The sequence below is a fragment of the Dermacentor albipictus genome, chromosome 3, assembly GCF_038994185.2.
Source record: "Dermacentor albipictus isolate Rhodes 1998 colony chromosome 3, USDA_Dalb.pri_finalv2, whole genome shotgun sequence".
Taxonomy (NCBI): Eukaryota; Metazoa; Arthropoda; class Arachnida; order Ixodida; family Ixodidae; genus Dermacentor; species Dermacentor albipictus.
The window spans coordinates 167,425,304-167,442,186 of record NC_091823.1 but is presented as its reverse complement, the minus strand read 5'-3'; the positions used below and the strand labels follow the sequence as shown (position 1 = coordinate 167,442,186).

Below are 16,883 nucleotides of genomic sequence, written 5' to 3'. Positions count from 1 at the left end.
AATTAGAGCCTTAAGGGGAGAGGCTCCTCGAAACAACTTTTTTTTATTATTTATACCAGAGACTTCAAAATTCAGCCAATTAGATAGTTTTTTATGCAGCTTTCAAATATGCAATTAGTTTTTGTGTAGCTGCTACAGTTCTCTAGTAATACTATACTGAATGACAAATTATAGCGATCTTTACGGGCACTTTTTTATGAACTAAACGTTCACAAAAAGTATTGTGCTATAGCTCATTTAGCTCCTCATAGATCACAGAGTGCCGATATCTAGTCAAAAAACGTGTTAAGTTATTGGAAGTGGGACAAAAAAATTTCGACGCTTCAACCATTGTTTCTTTCAGTTCCCTGAGACATAACTTCGCACTATTCTAATTATTGACGACTGATATTGAAATTTCAAGTAGATATCGGCATTCTACATACCTTCAAGAGTATGTATGCCAAATTTCGTTAGTATAAACCAATTCTAAGTGTACAAAAGGCTTCCCGGAAGACACGAAAATATCAAAAAATTTGAAAATGAGAAAAACAGGTTTGAAAGCTTCGAAACCTTATATTCTTCAGAATCCAATTGTTTTTGCATGAATCTTGGTCACACTTAGAAATAGAATGGAATGTATTGTGATGCAGCCGTTTTGGAGGGCCGATGATCGCACAAAATCGCAAAAGCCGGTCATATCTAGCACCTATAGCGCGCGCTGCCAACACAGCCTTCACGTTTATGGCAAAGCTGTCGCGCGAGCTCCCGCTGTCGTAGCGAGTGTTCGCCCCGGGGTCACCGCACGCACCGGCCGAGATAATCCGCTTCGATGTGTGCGTGAATGAAAGCACAGATTCAGGGCAGTCAGGATTTTCGCAACGTAGCTCTAGGTACGACGAAAGTCCTTTGTGCTTCTCTCAGCTGCTTCTCGGACAACGAGTTTCCGTTCACGGCAAGTGGGGCATGCCAAACCTGTCACCAGTGCCGTCAATGCGCCGATCTCGCATAACACCGTGCTAGCAGCAGGGGCACCGACCGGCCTTGATTCGCTTTTGAAGAATTTTATCTTTTTCTCCGATGCACGGAAAAAATCCACAGGAGCGTCGATTTTACCACTGTCGCAGCGACCGGTGTCGGCGGTAGGCCTAACCGACGTCGGAGCGTCGCAGGCGTCGTACTCGGCTGTCGTTTTTTAAACGCCGTTTCCCTCGGTACTTGTGCCGAGTTCGATACTTCCGGGCGTCGAGACTGCACTTTTTCGGGCTAGTCATCTCAAGAAAACGCGGAGAGAACACGGGAAACTGTGCGGCTAGCGAGAACGTGCTGCGGCGATGGTTCGGCTTTGCTGCACAAAAGGAGCACCGCCGTCCAATGGCGGGGCCGTGCTGCATGGCGCGCAATTCAAAACGTGCGACAGTCTCGTCTCCTTTCTCGTTTTTCTTTTATTCTCCATAAACATACGAGACTGACAGCCATTGAACCTTGGAGGAAAGGGCTGACGCTGCACGCCCCGATGATTGCAAATGGCGGGCAGCGACGCTTGATTGCGAGAGAACGATGCAAACGGCGCGGACTTTCTAAACTTTCGGTGGACTATAGAGTTACCGCCGCTCACTTAGGCGCATTTTGTGGTGACTTCTCGTGCAAATTTCGGCCTGATAATTACAGAAATAAAAGTTTATAGACCAAAGATGACAATGCAGCTTGAAACAAAAAAGTGATTTTTTTTAGAAACCGCGATTTTTCGACCCGCGTCTCCCCGTAATATAATGAAGTGTGTTTGTATGCGATCTCAATATATAGCAGACTCTCTTTAAGCAGAACCTCAAGGGACCAGGGAAATCGGTTTTGTTAATCAGGAGTTCCATTTACTGATGGACAAAGCTGAATACAATTGCGTGAATACAAAGCCAACGAACCATGAGGATAGTGTTCCGTTTAAGAGATTTCCATTTATCGAGATTCCACTGTAATGAAATTTTGCTTCAACAGCAAAGGAATGCCAAAACAATAAATGGAAACTTCTGTGGACGCAGATGGTCAAATGATTGAATTACAAGTGGCTGCTTGCAAACGCACCTCTCAAATCGCATAGGGCGGGACAAGAGCGACCACAGTGAAGCCGCAGCATGTCAAGTGTGATAAGATTCTATAGTGCCCCACGCACTTTGAGCTTTAGGTGCGAGTGAAAACGTGCAAGGGTGAGAAAGATGGTGGCTTCAAGAGGGGGGGCTGCGGGCCTCGTCAAGCTGCTTCTACTGGAGCAGCTTTTACTTGCAGCCTCCTCCACCAAGAAGATGGAAATAAAGTTATTCTATTCTATTCATGCACGAGTGCCATGTGCGCGCGGCATCATGTGAGCCACCTTCCAGCGCGTTTAGTATTGAAGGTTGTGTAATCTTGAGTTTCGGGGACCTGTTGGAGAGAGAGGCAGACAGAGCATTTGCTGCCTGCTGCCGGCACTTTTCCTGATAGCGTCGTTCTAGTGCAGGAGATGCTGCCCACTATCAGCTGCAGGGGTGGAGTGCACACAAAGGCATGGCTGTCTTCTCTTAATACCGTCTATGTGAAGATATCGTCGATGTGGCACGAAACTATCATTCGTTTTCGATTCCCAAATTTATCCAAATCAATTGTTTTCTCATTCAAATAAGCTTTTTTTTTTTTGGTGCCCGATAATTCGGGAAATTCTGCAGCTCCTTTTCGTGTAAGAAAAACCGAACGGCGACTTTACTTATTTGCATAAAACGATGAATTTCAACACAACAAAATTTCAATATAACGAAGCAAATTGCCTACTTCATTATATTGAGGTTTAACTGCACAAAGCTGTGTGCACCCTGAAATGCCACCTCTGTGCTGAATTTTAGAGGTCGGTCGTTAAGCTGAAAAATCCACGTATGATACATGGCACTCTTGTGCAACATTCAGCATTAACACAAGCTAGCTTGAGCAGTAAAGGGCCACCTAAAAAAATCATATTGTGCCTTCACAGCTAGAAAATAAAATTGTTCGCAAACACAAAGCACCTAAAAACAATAAAATAAATTTGTGAACTGCCAGAACAAGTGCAGCCCCTGCCCCTTGACACTCACCCGGCTGTCACGTGGCGAAGGTGTGCGAGTCCAGCTGCGGCGGCGGCTTGATGACCTGAACAAAATGACAGGGCAACCACATCATACACTTGTTGACTATGCAACAGAACGCAGCACTTTGAGCTTAGCATATGCTACCACTCTACCATTTCCACTCCCATCTCTGCAGGTCTGGCAAAGCCAAGCCTGCAGAGATGGGGGTGGAAATTCGGCACAATGGGTTGATGTGCAGCACAGCATAGTTATCAAGAGTAGAGGTTGAGTGGGTGGTAAGCTAACAAATACTTTGTGGCAAGACTGAAATGATTGGCAGCAGAATACTGCAAAGCAATGCTCAAAGTAAACAAAAACGCTATTCCAAATTATTGCCAATAAGGTTCTGCCTGTACTCTTTGCCTTTTTTTGTTGCTGGAAAGGCAATACCACAACGTAACAAATGTACAGCTTTTAACGATGGCTAGAAGAGTTGGCTTCAAAGAGTGTCCAATGCATTAGTTCTCAGGTTCGTCTGCCTGTTTCAATACATGTAATCAGTAAATTTGCTATAAGTGAAGTCAACTTTTATCTAAGTTATGAATATGTAAGCCCAATAATGAACTACCATACTCGAACTTTCTGTGGCTATGAAGGGAAAGCTATAGAGACAAGATATTCGCCCACCCTTAGCGGAAACATGCCGTATTAGGATAGTAGTAAAGACAAAGGGCGGAGTTTCCGCAGCATGCCTGCCATGTGTTCTTATGTCAGTGGCAACTAAGCGCGCCCATCTGTTTCTGTCCCGCAAAGTGGACATGGCTACATTAGTGCCACAACCTTGCTGATATTAACGATATTATTCATCACTGATACAGAAGGAACTGTTTCAATACACGTAATGTAATCGCAAGAAGAAAAAAAATCACATTCTGTGCGTTTGGCTTGCTCCGCCGGCCGCCATTTTTTTGTGTGTTTTGCACTACATACAGCGGCAGCCACCCATTTGTTGACCTGTTGTCATCCCGCAGCAAATGCGAGACGAAACATTTTTTCTTTTTGCGGGAAATTTAACCTGTGTAATGAGCGCACCCCTGAATTTGAGTCAATTTTTTTTGATAAAAAAGGTAGAGTAAATACGGTACCTGAAAATACGTCGAGCACAAATAGAGGTTGACCCCTACATATTGTGCTCTCCGAAAAATAAAAAATGACAACCATTCCACTTTGTGAAGATGGAATGGCAGCAAAAACTGACAACAGTCAAAGCTCTCAAATGAAAAGCAAAGTGCTTTTGCTACCATTCCTTCTTCCCAGAGCGGAATGGTAGTCATTTTTTGTGTTGAGAGTCTGGCGTCAGTGCTCATCTGGAGGTGCCGGGCTCACGATTGTCGCTTTTGTTCAGCATCGCAGGAGTGTTCTTAGTCGGTCATTTCGTGCCGGTGCTCCTCGTATGCATGTTGTTCTTCGGGTGTACAAACTATATGTGTCCATCCCATTGATAACGCAGCTGTTTTTAACGCCAATACCTCTCCTGCTTATACACTGCCATAACCTTGACGTCACGCTACTGTTCATGGCGAGCGCTCTAATCTGTTCTACATTTTGACATCTGCACCCGTATGGGGTTGGTTAGAAATCGCCAAGTTCGTTTCTATTACCAAACAGTGAAAAACGACAGGTTAGCCATATGCAGCTTTCACAGCAAAAAATTATTTGAATATAGGTAGACCAGAACCGGCTTCTTAGAATCGAGTATGACCCTAAATCTGCATTACCACATCGCCATGGGCATTTCAAAATGGCCGCCTCGTACGTGCTTCGAGCCTCGAGGCCGTAGCTTCCTCAATGTGTTGTAGTACATGTGCTATAGGCATTAGTCTGCTTGTCCTCCTGTTTTCTGCATTTGCTCTATCAGCATGAAGTGCAGAGTTCATCTTGATGCTGTATTTAAAAGGAAAGTGATCATGTGTGTGGAGAATAAAGGAAATCGGGCGGCATCACAAGCGTTCGGAGTGCCCGAAACTTGCATGTGGGACGGGCGAAAACAGGAGATGGTTTTTGCCAGCAAAGCAACACAGTGGACCGAAGCAGGACGTATCCGTGACGACCGACTTTGACGTTACCATTGCCTTGGCCCTATCTTGATAATGATTGGTGACGGGTACAGAGTCCACTGTGCGCCGTGTTTTAGCCGCTTATAGTTCATGTTCAAACAAAAGGCAGCTGCCGCCGTGCTTGCTCACTCCAGCGTTTTGACCGCGAGTTTCCGCGGTCATCGAGTGAGATGTGTTCATGTTTGCTTGTGTGCATGTGACAATGCTTGTTAATTTAGTTAGCACTGTACTATAAGTGTGCACAGTACTGTATGGGTGCACATTAGAATCGAGTAAATAAGGCAATTTGCGCAAATTCGGCTTCGATGTATAGTGTCGACATGCACGGCAGGTCGTTCTGGTTTGCAGCCTTGGCCCTTGCGGCTCCAGCAACAGCTCTACTCCAAAGTGGAACTCCCATTAGCTCAGTACTTTTGCTACCTTTGATCACGAATATAGGTCGAGATACTTAGGTCATGAATATAGGTTGAGAGCTAATTATGAGTAACATTTCTTGAAAAAAAAAAAAAAAAAACGGTCGGTCTATATTTGAATACATAAGGTAAGCACTTTGTTAGCAACAGTGAAATAAGAGAACACAACACCGAGTGTTTACAGATTACTTATTTTGCAGCTTTTCCCTGCAGCGTCTGGGCAAACCGTCGCATGTTGAAGCTGCGTCGATTCAGCGTCTTTTCTGAACAATCAAAAGCACTGTCAAACGCTGCTCAACTACTAGGCGTGCTAACACATGTGCAGGAGCCAGGCGCCCGTGGGTTTCCCTTCATCGCCACAAACAGTTGTCTGCAAGTACAGATTGATATAACTAAATGGGAATGTGCCCATCCCTAGCTTTAACAACAAATCAAAGGACGGTAAAATTGAAGTCAAAAGAAAATAAAAAGTGCAGTGCATGCCGCTGACCTTGATCGGGAGCGGCGACCGCGGGCACGATATGACCTGTGCCCACTCCGACTCCTGCTGCGGCTGCGACTACGGCTGCGGCTTCTGCTGTTAAAGAGAATACAAAGAGGCACAGGAACATTGGTACCATGGACCATAACAATTACACTTTGTGGCGACACATTGTTAGCAGCACACATAAAGCGATTTGTATGTGTTTCTCATGAGGCAGAGCATCATGAGAATGGCAACACTTTCTCTGAGTGCGTCTTGCAGAAAGTGCTTGTGCAACTACGCTGGTTTCAAATATTTTACTGTAGAGAAGCAATCTAATCCACCTCCATACCCATAAATGTCTAGGATGAGAGCACTGAAGTGAAGAAGAAAGCAACAATGAACACCTTGAGGGAACGGTTCTCCAACTGGGTTTCATGAACTGCATCTCGGGGTTCTGCGAGCAATTGGAATGAATCTGACCCCCCATGCCATTTTCTTTCCATTCACTTCCACAACTTTCAATTCTGAGAAGAAATTGTGCATTGGCATTTGGATATAACGAAGCCATTGCATGCCACATCTGTCCTTCGGGGAGCAGGAATGAACTCCGAAGTTCTGCAAGCTGAGAGACACTTTCCATTTCAGAAAAGTCTGCCTGCCCATCAGGCGTATGCATTATGTAATGCAATCAAACTCGTTAATTCGGACATATCTGGCCGCACAGTGGTTAACATGGACAACTCTCGTCACGAAAGTATGACGACACCACCACCACTGGGCACTCCACTGGTTCAAATGGGCACAAGCGTACAGCGGCCTTGGGCTTGACTTTTCTTAGGGGTGAAACGCTTAGAGAATGAGCCTGCATCCCAAGTTCCTGTCATGACTCTTGTGAGCACATGCACACAATAAAAGTGATGTTTGGACCGCTCCCACGGCGGCCATTTCCCATGTGGCAGCCCAAATGCACCTATTGAGGTGGGGACTCCTTCGGGTCGCAGACAGCCCCCCCTTTCAGTGTTGAGGTCCCATAATGGTCGAGCACCAGGCCGGGTGTGTGCTTGTACCTATTTTTGGTAGGTACAGGAAGGAGGGCAGCACAGTGAGCTCTATGTCACGTCACCCTCCGTAACCCAGGATCGTGCCAACTGCGCTGCCTCTAGATTGCTCACTGGTCCCTCATGCTCGTCTTTGTGTCAGTCTTTCCAGGTCATGTGGTTTCTCAACCTCGTTTGACTTGCCGCTGAAACAGAAGATGGCTGATCCGCTAGCTGATCGTCGGCAATGCACGTCATTGCTGGTGAAAACAAAGCACAGTACTATAGATTGCAAACGAATTGTTTCTAACTGATGGGACGATTGTCGCGAATGTGCTTGCAGTGGATACAGATGACGACAGTGTTGACGCGGTAGGGCAGGTTATCGGAACGTCTCTCGCAAGAGGCCTTGTAGATGATTCAGTCCCTCTGAGACTTCTGTTTTCACGAGGGACCTTTCACTAGAGCACATCGAGCACCTGGATGCCTTGGAGAAGCAAGTTGGCAAGCTTTGCGTAAAGCAAGCAAGGCTGACAGACACGGGGGTTTTCTTCTGCAAGCCAGAGAGACGTACGTGGCGAAATGCTGACAAGCTGCCATAGTAACCTTCACACATTTTTTAAAGGGCCCCTTGAGGCCACCAAACTGATACCCTGGCGGAGCTCACATGTCGCTTGCTGTCTGTGACCCCTCTTTGCAATTGTAATACAGTGGAATCTCGATGATACGATCACGGCTGATACGAATTTCTGGATGATACGAATTTTTCTGTGGTCCCGGCCGAGCCCCATTACTTTGCAACGTGTTAGAGAATGGTTGTTACGAATCAATTTTCGACCCGCGTCGGTTGATACGAAAATTACCGAAGACATTGGAAATTTGAAAGTGTGCTTGGCGAAAGCCAGACGCTGCTGCTGTCTGCGCTCCAATTCATTCGCTTTGGTGTTCGGCGATATCGCCTGTCGCTGCTGCCGCTTTCGTTCTGCTTCCCTGCCTTTGGTACCCGGCAATCTAATCAGTCGCTGTTGGCGTTGCTTTTCTGCCTCCCTTGCTTTCGCATCTGGTGACATGTTCATTCGTGGCATGCGCATTCGCTCCTTGTTCTTCTGGCGTTTGGTGTTGGGGGAATCCGGCGTCCGCTGGCGCTTCCCCGAACCGCATGGCGCGCAACACGGGCCTCTCCCTCGACTGCAACGAAACGGCTGGCGAAGGAGCGGCGGTGCCACCGCCGACGCGCGCGCGCCCGTTCTACCGCTACTGTGTGACGTCACGGTTGCTATGCGCAGCTGCGCCCCTGACCGGCGCGCCGGTTGCTAAGGAGGGGAGGAGGTTGCGCCGCTGCGCGTAGGAGAGACCACAGTTGGCACCGGTTGGCACGATTCCAGCGCACGGATGGACGCGACCGCGAGCATGAGCCTCACCGATGGCAGTGAAAGAGAACAGCGCGCAGTTACGCGATTTCTCCCTCTCTCTTTTGGTGCGGAGGCGCGGACGCGGCGCCGGACAGCGCGGAGTTTAGCGCGGAGGCCTCGACTGGGCACGAAGAGTTTGAAGCGGTGGCACTTGTGTTGCTTTTGTGCTGTTCATTTTCCGCGTGCCATTGGACGGAGTGGCTGCGGTGCTTCGGGCCGCGTTCTTTGTGTTAGACGTGGGCGACGGCGAAGGACCCACCACCGGCGGCTGAAACGCTGCATGCGCACTAAGTTCTGAGGCGTGCGCGAACGAAACCAGCGACGACACGTGCACGCGTTTTTATGAATTTGAACAAAGTCTGCTAATTGACCTGACAAAGAAAAGGAGGCAGAGGACATTAGAGAATTTTCTACAAGAAATAAATCCTTTTTACGTACGTGTGTCTGAGTGAGTTCACCTCCGACTCTTTGATTTAGCTAGTTTTAATTGTTCCGATGATACGAATTTCGGCTAATACGAATATTTTTCGTGACTCCGTGAGATTCGTATCATCGAGATTCCACTGTAGCAGTGCCATTCTTCAACACCGACAGCCCCGGCTTGCTACACGCGATCAGAGCATGGAGGAAGCAGAGTTAGAGTAAAGACTATCAGCAGCTGGATGGAGCAAAGTGGTGGAAAGGGGCACTGATGTCCCCGCCATTCGTTTTCTTACAACTCTGCCATCCCCTCTTAGGTAATATTTTTTTTTCTTCTTGAAACCGGGTTATAGCAATGGAATTTTAGTGTCATTTAACATTGCTTTAAGTGGGCTCGACGGTAAAGACTAACTGCATTTGCTCTCTAACGCACAATGCCTACTTGTTGGCTCCACATGTTGTACAGATTGATGGAATTTTGTGGAAAGGTGGGGTAAATGTCCACCACCACCCTTGGTTCAAATGCACTTCAAAGCACTGTCTTACCGTCCTCCTCCTCCGCCTCCTCCTCCGTAGTAGCGGGCTCTCTCGTGGTCCAGCTCTGGGCAGTCGCGGGCCCAGTGGCCAGTCCGACGGCAGCGGTAGCACTCATCAAAGCTCTGATAGCCCATACGGTCCTATTCACGTTCCAACGAGGCAGAAAGATCCAGTCACTTACAAACACACATCAACTTCCACACTGTTCAAAAGTCTGGAAACAACCTTATTAAAGATCATCTTTGGTAGATATCACAATATGGACACTACTTGATATTTCAAATCACTTTAGAGCTAATGACCCAAGTGTAGAATTGAAGCCTGGCAGCAATGGAGTAATATCAATTTAGCAGAAATCCTGTGCATAGCCAATGTTTAGAGAAATAGTCTTGAAGCTCCATGACAAAATGCATTGACATTCCAGCTAGCACTTCCATTTTTCACAGTGCTCTGAAGTATCAACTGGAACATCAATGCATTTTGTCAGAATTTGAGAACATATTTCTCGCAACTAGTATTAAATGTGAATTCTTTTGCTAAAGGCCCCACTGTCCAGCTGTTGGTGAAACAGACACTAAACTCATCCGCAGTTCAAGCATTTTTTTTAATACATTCGATAAATGGGGCTAAAGACTGGTAACTGCTGATTTTTTACAGTCGTTCTAAGTTGATGGGCCTGAAACTCTCAGCGCACGGACATGCAAAGGCAGACTTTATAGTCGTAAACATGACAATGTTGGACATTTCCTGCACTTTTCTTAAAGAACACTGACTTCAAACATTCTGTTCAAAATATTTTACTGCACCATGCTGCATGATAAGCAGCTAAGTATGTTCAGTATAAAATGGTGGAATCCTCTAAAGGAGGCACACATTTTGTTGATCAAATTTTCTCATAGCTTCTTTTCCTGTTAACAGCATTTGTGTGGCTAACTTAGCGAATTTCAACATGATCATCGCAAAGACATCTCCATCACCTCTTTACTTGCAATTAAGAAGGAACATACCCGAGGTCTGTCTGGTGTCTGCCTAGTTTGCTGCGAACACACATGAAAAGAAAGGGAACAGCAACCAAAATATGTGATGCAATCCACATTATGGGCTCAGCAGCAATAGTGGTGTGTTAGTAGTACATTAAAATTAATGGCAATTTTGCATTGCTCATACTCTGTTAACATGCTCAATGGTAGTGATCGACAAACGGGTGCCAGTGAGCACAGCCTACTTAACTGCACTGTATAAACACAAGCATAGCCATAGTGCATTTATTAGAACATTTTAGCTTACCCACAAACATAGAATCCTTTATGAAATAATGCGTTACTGGAGCCGTGGGCGCTGGTAGAAACTCGGGCAGTGACACCTTGTGTTGCTTTGTCCAGTTACATATTTGAGGGGCTTTCTGTGGTATGCGAGTGACCTTGTCGAATAAAAATAAATGACTGGACATTAACGACTACTTTGCTACGGACACGAGTTCATCAGTCAAAACAGACTATGGTAGATCACTGCAAGAATAGCTTTGTTTCTTCCTGGTTAATGAACACACCACAAGATGGTGCCACCAGCGCTTGCGTAAAGTGTCCAGTACGCCGGTATTTCATAAAGGGTTATTTGTTTTCTGGGCAAGCTAAAACTCCAATATAACCAATACATGCTTAACTTCCCAACAAACATCTTCACTGAGGCTAACATTTCCTAAAAATAAGAGGATCAGTAACGCTCAGCCGTTTCTCACATGCCTACATGTTTCAAAGCTAGATGCAGCAGGTTTGACAGCATTGTTGAATGTATTTTGCAACACTTCGTTCTCCAATAGATGTGCTTCTGTTCAGCAGCTGCACAAAATCCCACCTGCACTCCTAAATGCAATAGGGTGTGAAATTGGGCAAGTTGGTTCAAGTTCATTATGATGTTGGCACAAAGCGGGTGGCGACACGGAGATGGCCAGGACAAGCGCTTACTCCTCCCGCTTCCTTTCTTGTGTGTTGCCGTCCCACTTTTCACTACCTTCTAAATGGGTGTTGCTTTTGGCAACTGCTTCTACTGAACAGTAACAGGTCTGGGTGCAAGACATGCTATGTTATATCTAAACCTATGTAAACATTTTGACGAAGACATTGGCCTGTTGTCAATAAGATTACATTCACTGCATAAACTTGGCATTCACTCAACAAAAACACCACTGACTGCTACAAAATTTGGAGGAAAAAAGAAAAACTGATCACTGCCTAGGGGGATCATGGGTCTCGCCAGGCTGTTGATTCCACTTTTTACCAATAATCCCTTCCGGGGAGCTTTCTGGGAAAGTAAATGCAATTGAAATGACACGCACATAAAACTGACACACAAGGCAACGTTTCATATGCCACAACACAGGAGCACGCATTCCTAGTCAGGTGCGGTAATGGCATTGAAGCACTGCACATTGCTGCACATTGTGCCAAGGTAATACAGACTTGTTTAAATAAGTCATGCAATCAGATTCGAATGCTGCATTGTGTTCTTGTCTGTCACTGACATCAACATATTTACCGATTCACTGCTTCTGAAAAAGCATTTCCTTCACTTTACTTAAACCAATTTAGATTTTACAACCACAATTCTACATTTACCATGGTTTACGTTTCTGTGCTGAGAATAAGCAGCGTACACAACTGTAAAATGATAGCAACCTTTGCATTCAGGTGCACATCATGCAGCAAGGAACACAAAGAAACTCCTAAATGATGGTATTACTGCTCAACCCTATCATCAAAGAAACCTGTGACAAGCAGCACATTTTGACGCAGCATGCGTAATGAAAATGTTTGAGGGATACACACCCACTTTATTAACAATAATTTACCCTTAGAGACAATACACAACAGCGCAAACTTTATAACAGCAAAGACTGCCAAAAAACAGATTGTTTTCAGGTCACAATGACTTCTTCAGTGACTGACGTTGCAGGTTTATACAAGCGTTCTTGGGTTTTACATGCAAAAATCCTTATCACATTATGAGGCATGCCATAGTGAGGGAGTTCAGATTTTAAGCATCCGAGATTCTTTAATGTGCATGCAATGCACGGTACATGAGTGCTCTTGCAGTCTGCCCCCATTGAAATGCAGCTGCCGAGGCCGGGCATCAAACCCACGACCTCGTGCTTAGCAGACCGAAGCCATAACCACTATGGCATGTTACTATGTACAGTTGAACTCTGCTATATGGAACGCGTTTACATCGAATTATCCTGTCTTCAAAGAATTTCTGAACACTGTAGGGTTACAATGAGTATATATAGCAAAAGTTATGCTTATGTTAAGCAAAAATAGCAGCGACTCCGGATATATAGAACGTCAAGCGGCGCCAAGCTGCCGCCAGAAGCTGGCTTTCCCTCACGGCAGTGGGGAAACCTACCGACACATCCCAAAAGTGGTTTTGCCCGGCAGTGCGGCTTCGCCAACCCGCTCTCCCTTCCGTAGCTGCGCCTAGTCATGAGTTGGCAACACCTGCCTGCAAAATATGATCCTGGTCCGCCCGCAGCGCTTGCTCAGACAGCCAATCAGAGACTCTTGTGCCTTCGTCGTGCAAGATGACGCAAGCCCGAGTTACCTCACTGCTTTTCTAGTTGTGTTTCCGCTTTATGCGCCTTCTCCTGCAGTGTTGGCGTGATGGCTAGCGCGAAGCGCAGTGAATTTGCCTTTCGTCATGAAGCTCGAAATCGTAAATTGAGTCGAACGTAGTAAGAAATTGGATATCACCACAGTGTACAAAATTCCGAACTGCAATCGCAGTACCATCTTGAAGAATAAGCGAGAAATTAGGACTAAAGCGGACAAACAACCTGGTGCCCGTGGTGTACGACGCACACGCACGGCCGTGATGTCGAGGCGGCCATGTACAAGTGGTTAATCCGAAACTGCTTCAGATGTGCCAGTTTCCGCGTGCCCTCTGATGACTGAAAATGCTCGAGTGCGACGAAGCCATTGCTGGTGTCGCCGAATTATGGAGCGAGCTGTCACAATTTCCAGAAGCTGTTGACGGATTAATGGTCGATGAGTTTCGGAGTGCGGACGGTGGTGTCGCGACGACGGGAGAGCCCGAAGACGAAGACTACAATGCCAACATCGTACCGAACACAAGTGGAAGCGGGCATAATGAAGAAAGCAATGACAATCTTTTGCCCAAATCCTACGAGGCGATTGACACAATCACAGTATGGTGCTTCTGCGCGATTGTGGAAGGTTGCGGCTTCAGCTGCTCCAACTCGTAAGACAATGTGGAGAAGTGCGTGCTGTCGCAGGCAGCGAAATTACCGAAGCGGAAGATACAGGACAACTTCATGCAAAACTAAGCTAGTTTCATCAATCAAGTGCTTTTATAAATGGTACATGCTCTTATGACATCCAATTCTTGAGCAGGCTTATATCAACTTATAGGCATTTTTTTGCAAGTTCCATATAACCAGGTTCAACTGTATAAGCTATGGCTACTTGCACTGTGCAAGAAGGTGGAGCAGCTACCATGACAATTCAATTTTTGTATGCACATTTGCTTTGCAATTTTTTAAAAATGGAACTTACTTTTCGTAAACCATGATGCAACAGAAGTCGTAAAATTGCAGAACAAACCCAAATTCGTAAACTGGCAAAAACTGGTAAACTTTCCTGAACTTTTCACAAAAGTTCAGGAAAGTTGGTAGGTATGTAGTGCACACTAGATGCTGTGTGAGCCTACAGCAGAGTTTGTAGCAGTTCTTGGGCACAATAAGGAGTTGTTCCCAAATATGTTCAGAACAATATAATTGTTCCTAAACAGGCTGTCAAGACACCATCGTAACCAGTGAACTAACTACATTTGATAACCTCTGACCATCGAACACCACAAAAAAGCATACAGGATAAACTGGCTCAACTGGCCTATTGGGCTTGGGGGCCAGATGTACAAACAAATCTTTACTAAGCTTAGCCAGTTACTGCAGTTGCACGAATACTTTGGGAGTTACTTCCAAAATTTCTGGCCTCAGAAGGCGACGTTACATTCGGGATCGTGACATGAATGTAATGGCTCCCCATTTATTTTTCCCAGCACTTCAAACTGCACCGAGCCAAATAAGCCACTAAGAAACAGCGTGATTGCTACCGAATGCAGAGCCCTCCTGCGCATGCTGCCGATGGCCCTACACATGCGCCAGATTGTGCCGCCGTGGCTAAGCCCGGCTCTGCTCGCCATGCATCATCTCTGTCACACTTCGCACAGCACAAGAGCAGCAAGCTGGGAGTTGCAACCATGCATTTTGCACAGTCTTCTTATTTAGAATGCTGTTGGTGCCTTGAGCAAGATTATTAGTGCTGTTGTGCAGGTGCGTAAAGTGAGCCGACTTAAGTTGTGTGGTGAATCGCAGCGCAATCCATAAAAGGTCTTGCCCTGTTCGATTGTGTCACAGGCACTTCTGAAGTGCTGCTTATCAAATAACCTTGGTGGGCGGTGTCACGGAGGACGCAGAGTTTTTTGCTGACGGTGACTTTTTATTTTATTTTGTGATGGCAGTTTGCAATAACAATGAATACAGCCCTGTACGCGTTACTTGGAGTTATTATGCAAAAAACTTTTTTTAGATCGCAACTGTACGAGATCGCATTTATTCGTGGTCACATGATTTACGTGCAAATACAGTACCTTAAGCATTGTATGCGATTATACCACGAGCTTAAAAAACTGCAGAAATGCCATTTTTATGCGAGTAAAGCTTTAAGGACCCATTACCAAACGTAAAGTATAGTTTAGAAAATGAACAAAAAGCTCAATGCATAAACAAGTGATTGTATAAAAACATCAAGAGTTAAGACAGAACAAGGATTGGAAAAGAAGTGCTCACCCTGGAGAAGTATTCAGTCATTCGCTTTTGAGGATACAATAACTTTGACAAGATTTCACATTACTAGAAAATTGTAGAGTGAAACCTCACAGCCGGTTGCAAGACAGTTGTGGAGGTCTCCAGATTAGGTTTGGCCATCTGGGATTCTTTGCACCAAGAAGCAGTATCAAAATGTGGCAGCCTATAATCTAATCCACAATTTACATGACTAGTGCAGTATACGTTGGTGACTGGACTGCGGCCATAACATCCCTGGCATTGTGCGAAGGCAGCGTCGTTGGCACTGGGCCAGCAATGCTGTCACCTACTGCACTTACACACCCGTTGCTGGGCTTGCAAAACCTCGCCAAGTGATTGTATCCTTGAGAGTGAAAGACCGAAAACAACACCTTCGTGCACTTTGCAAATTTCTTTTTAGTACCATGATTTTTCATTTCTTGATAAACTAAGTCAAGAAGTGGCTCTGCCATGACTGAAAAAGGCAAGCGAGTATGAAAAGACAAAAGTGGGCGCCAGCGGCCCCCTCACCTTGCCAGCTGATGGCCGGAAGGAGGGCCCACGGGCCCACTCCACCACCACGCTCTGGCCCCGGATCTCCCGGCCGTTCTCGTACTTGACTGCGTCCTGCGGTGGGCCCAGCGCGCCCTTTCGGTCAGCGCCACTCGCCTCTATCACACACACACCGTAGAAGAGGGGCCCAGTCATCATCGCTGCTGGGCAGTGCTTGCCCCCTCCCCCATCACGCCCACTCTGCTCCCGGCTGCCACCGAAAAGACCCCGTGGAAATGTCACACGCACATACACGCATGTTGCATGCCAAATGCTTGGGTGAACATGCCACAGCCTCTCCTTTGCAAGCAGCTGCAGCAGGGCGTGCAAGCACAACGTACAACAAGAGAACATTCAACACCTTTTATCAACAGTATCTGCACCGCCGTCCTGCTTTTTCATTTCGAGCTCTATGTCGAATGCATGAAATTCCTCTATATTTCCTACTTGACATTTGCATTTCTGTCTAAAGACCAAGGACTCGTAACAGGCAGGTGCAATGATTGCAGGGTTTTCTGTTCCGACTTATTTTGCACACCATGTGAGGAGCTTAACTCTTCAAAGCACACAGCCATACATCTTGACATTTGCCATCAGCAGTACTAAGTGTTCACCTGGTCCTGGACAATGTACGAACATAATGCACATAAAAGTGCCAGAACTAACCCGATGCAAGCACAACTTACGTGCACATTTAAGCCCAATGGTTCGACTGTAGCTCAAGCCATGCCATGTCAAGACAAGAGCTAGTGGTGTCATTTTCAGTCGTTTTCAACCTTATGTGATTATGGCTGGCTTAAATATGCTTAGCTAACTTCGAAAGTGTATAAGGCAGAAAACTGTCATAAATGAACAATAATAATGCTGAATGGAAAGGAATGACTTCCCGAATAGCTGAGTTAATGGTGTATGGTGCGAAGTCGGCGACAAACCCAAGCAGAATTAACCCTATGCATCCATGATAAAGCGAGATCGAGGAAAATTCACCAGATGGGGGAAATACATCTCAAGTGGGATGG

The 16,883-nt window shown here is 46.0% G+C and overlaps 1 protein-coding gene across 5 annotated transcripts in view; it reads right to left on the bottom strand.

Moving 5' to 3' along the window:
• LOC135896302 (probable splicing factor, arginine/serine-rich 3) overlaps nt 1-16,883 on the bottom strand; it is a 36,681-nt gene that overhangs the window by 12,346 nt on the left and 7,452 nt on the right. For 2 of the 5 annotated variants that reach the window (XM_065424660.2, XM_065424664.2), the window contains exons 3-7: nt 15,844-15,939; nt 10,460-10,489; nt 9,462-9,592; nt 6,071-6,157; nt 3,078-3,132 (exon numbers count right to left, since the gene is read on the bottom strand). In XM_065424660.2, coding sequence (XP_065280732.1) covers nt 3,078-3,132; nt 6,071-6,157; nt 9,462-9,592; nt 10,460-10,489; nt 15,844-15,939 — 399 coding nt within the window. Of the gene's footprint in view, nt 1-3,077; nt 3,133-6,070; nt 6,158-9,461; nt 9,593-10,459; nt 10,490-15,843; nt 15,984-16,883 lie in introns of all 5 variants that reach the window. The other 3 variants (XM_065424661.2, XM_065424663.2, XM_065424662.2) reach the window with 3 other exon arrangements.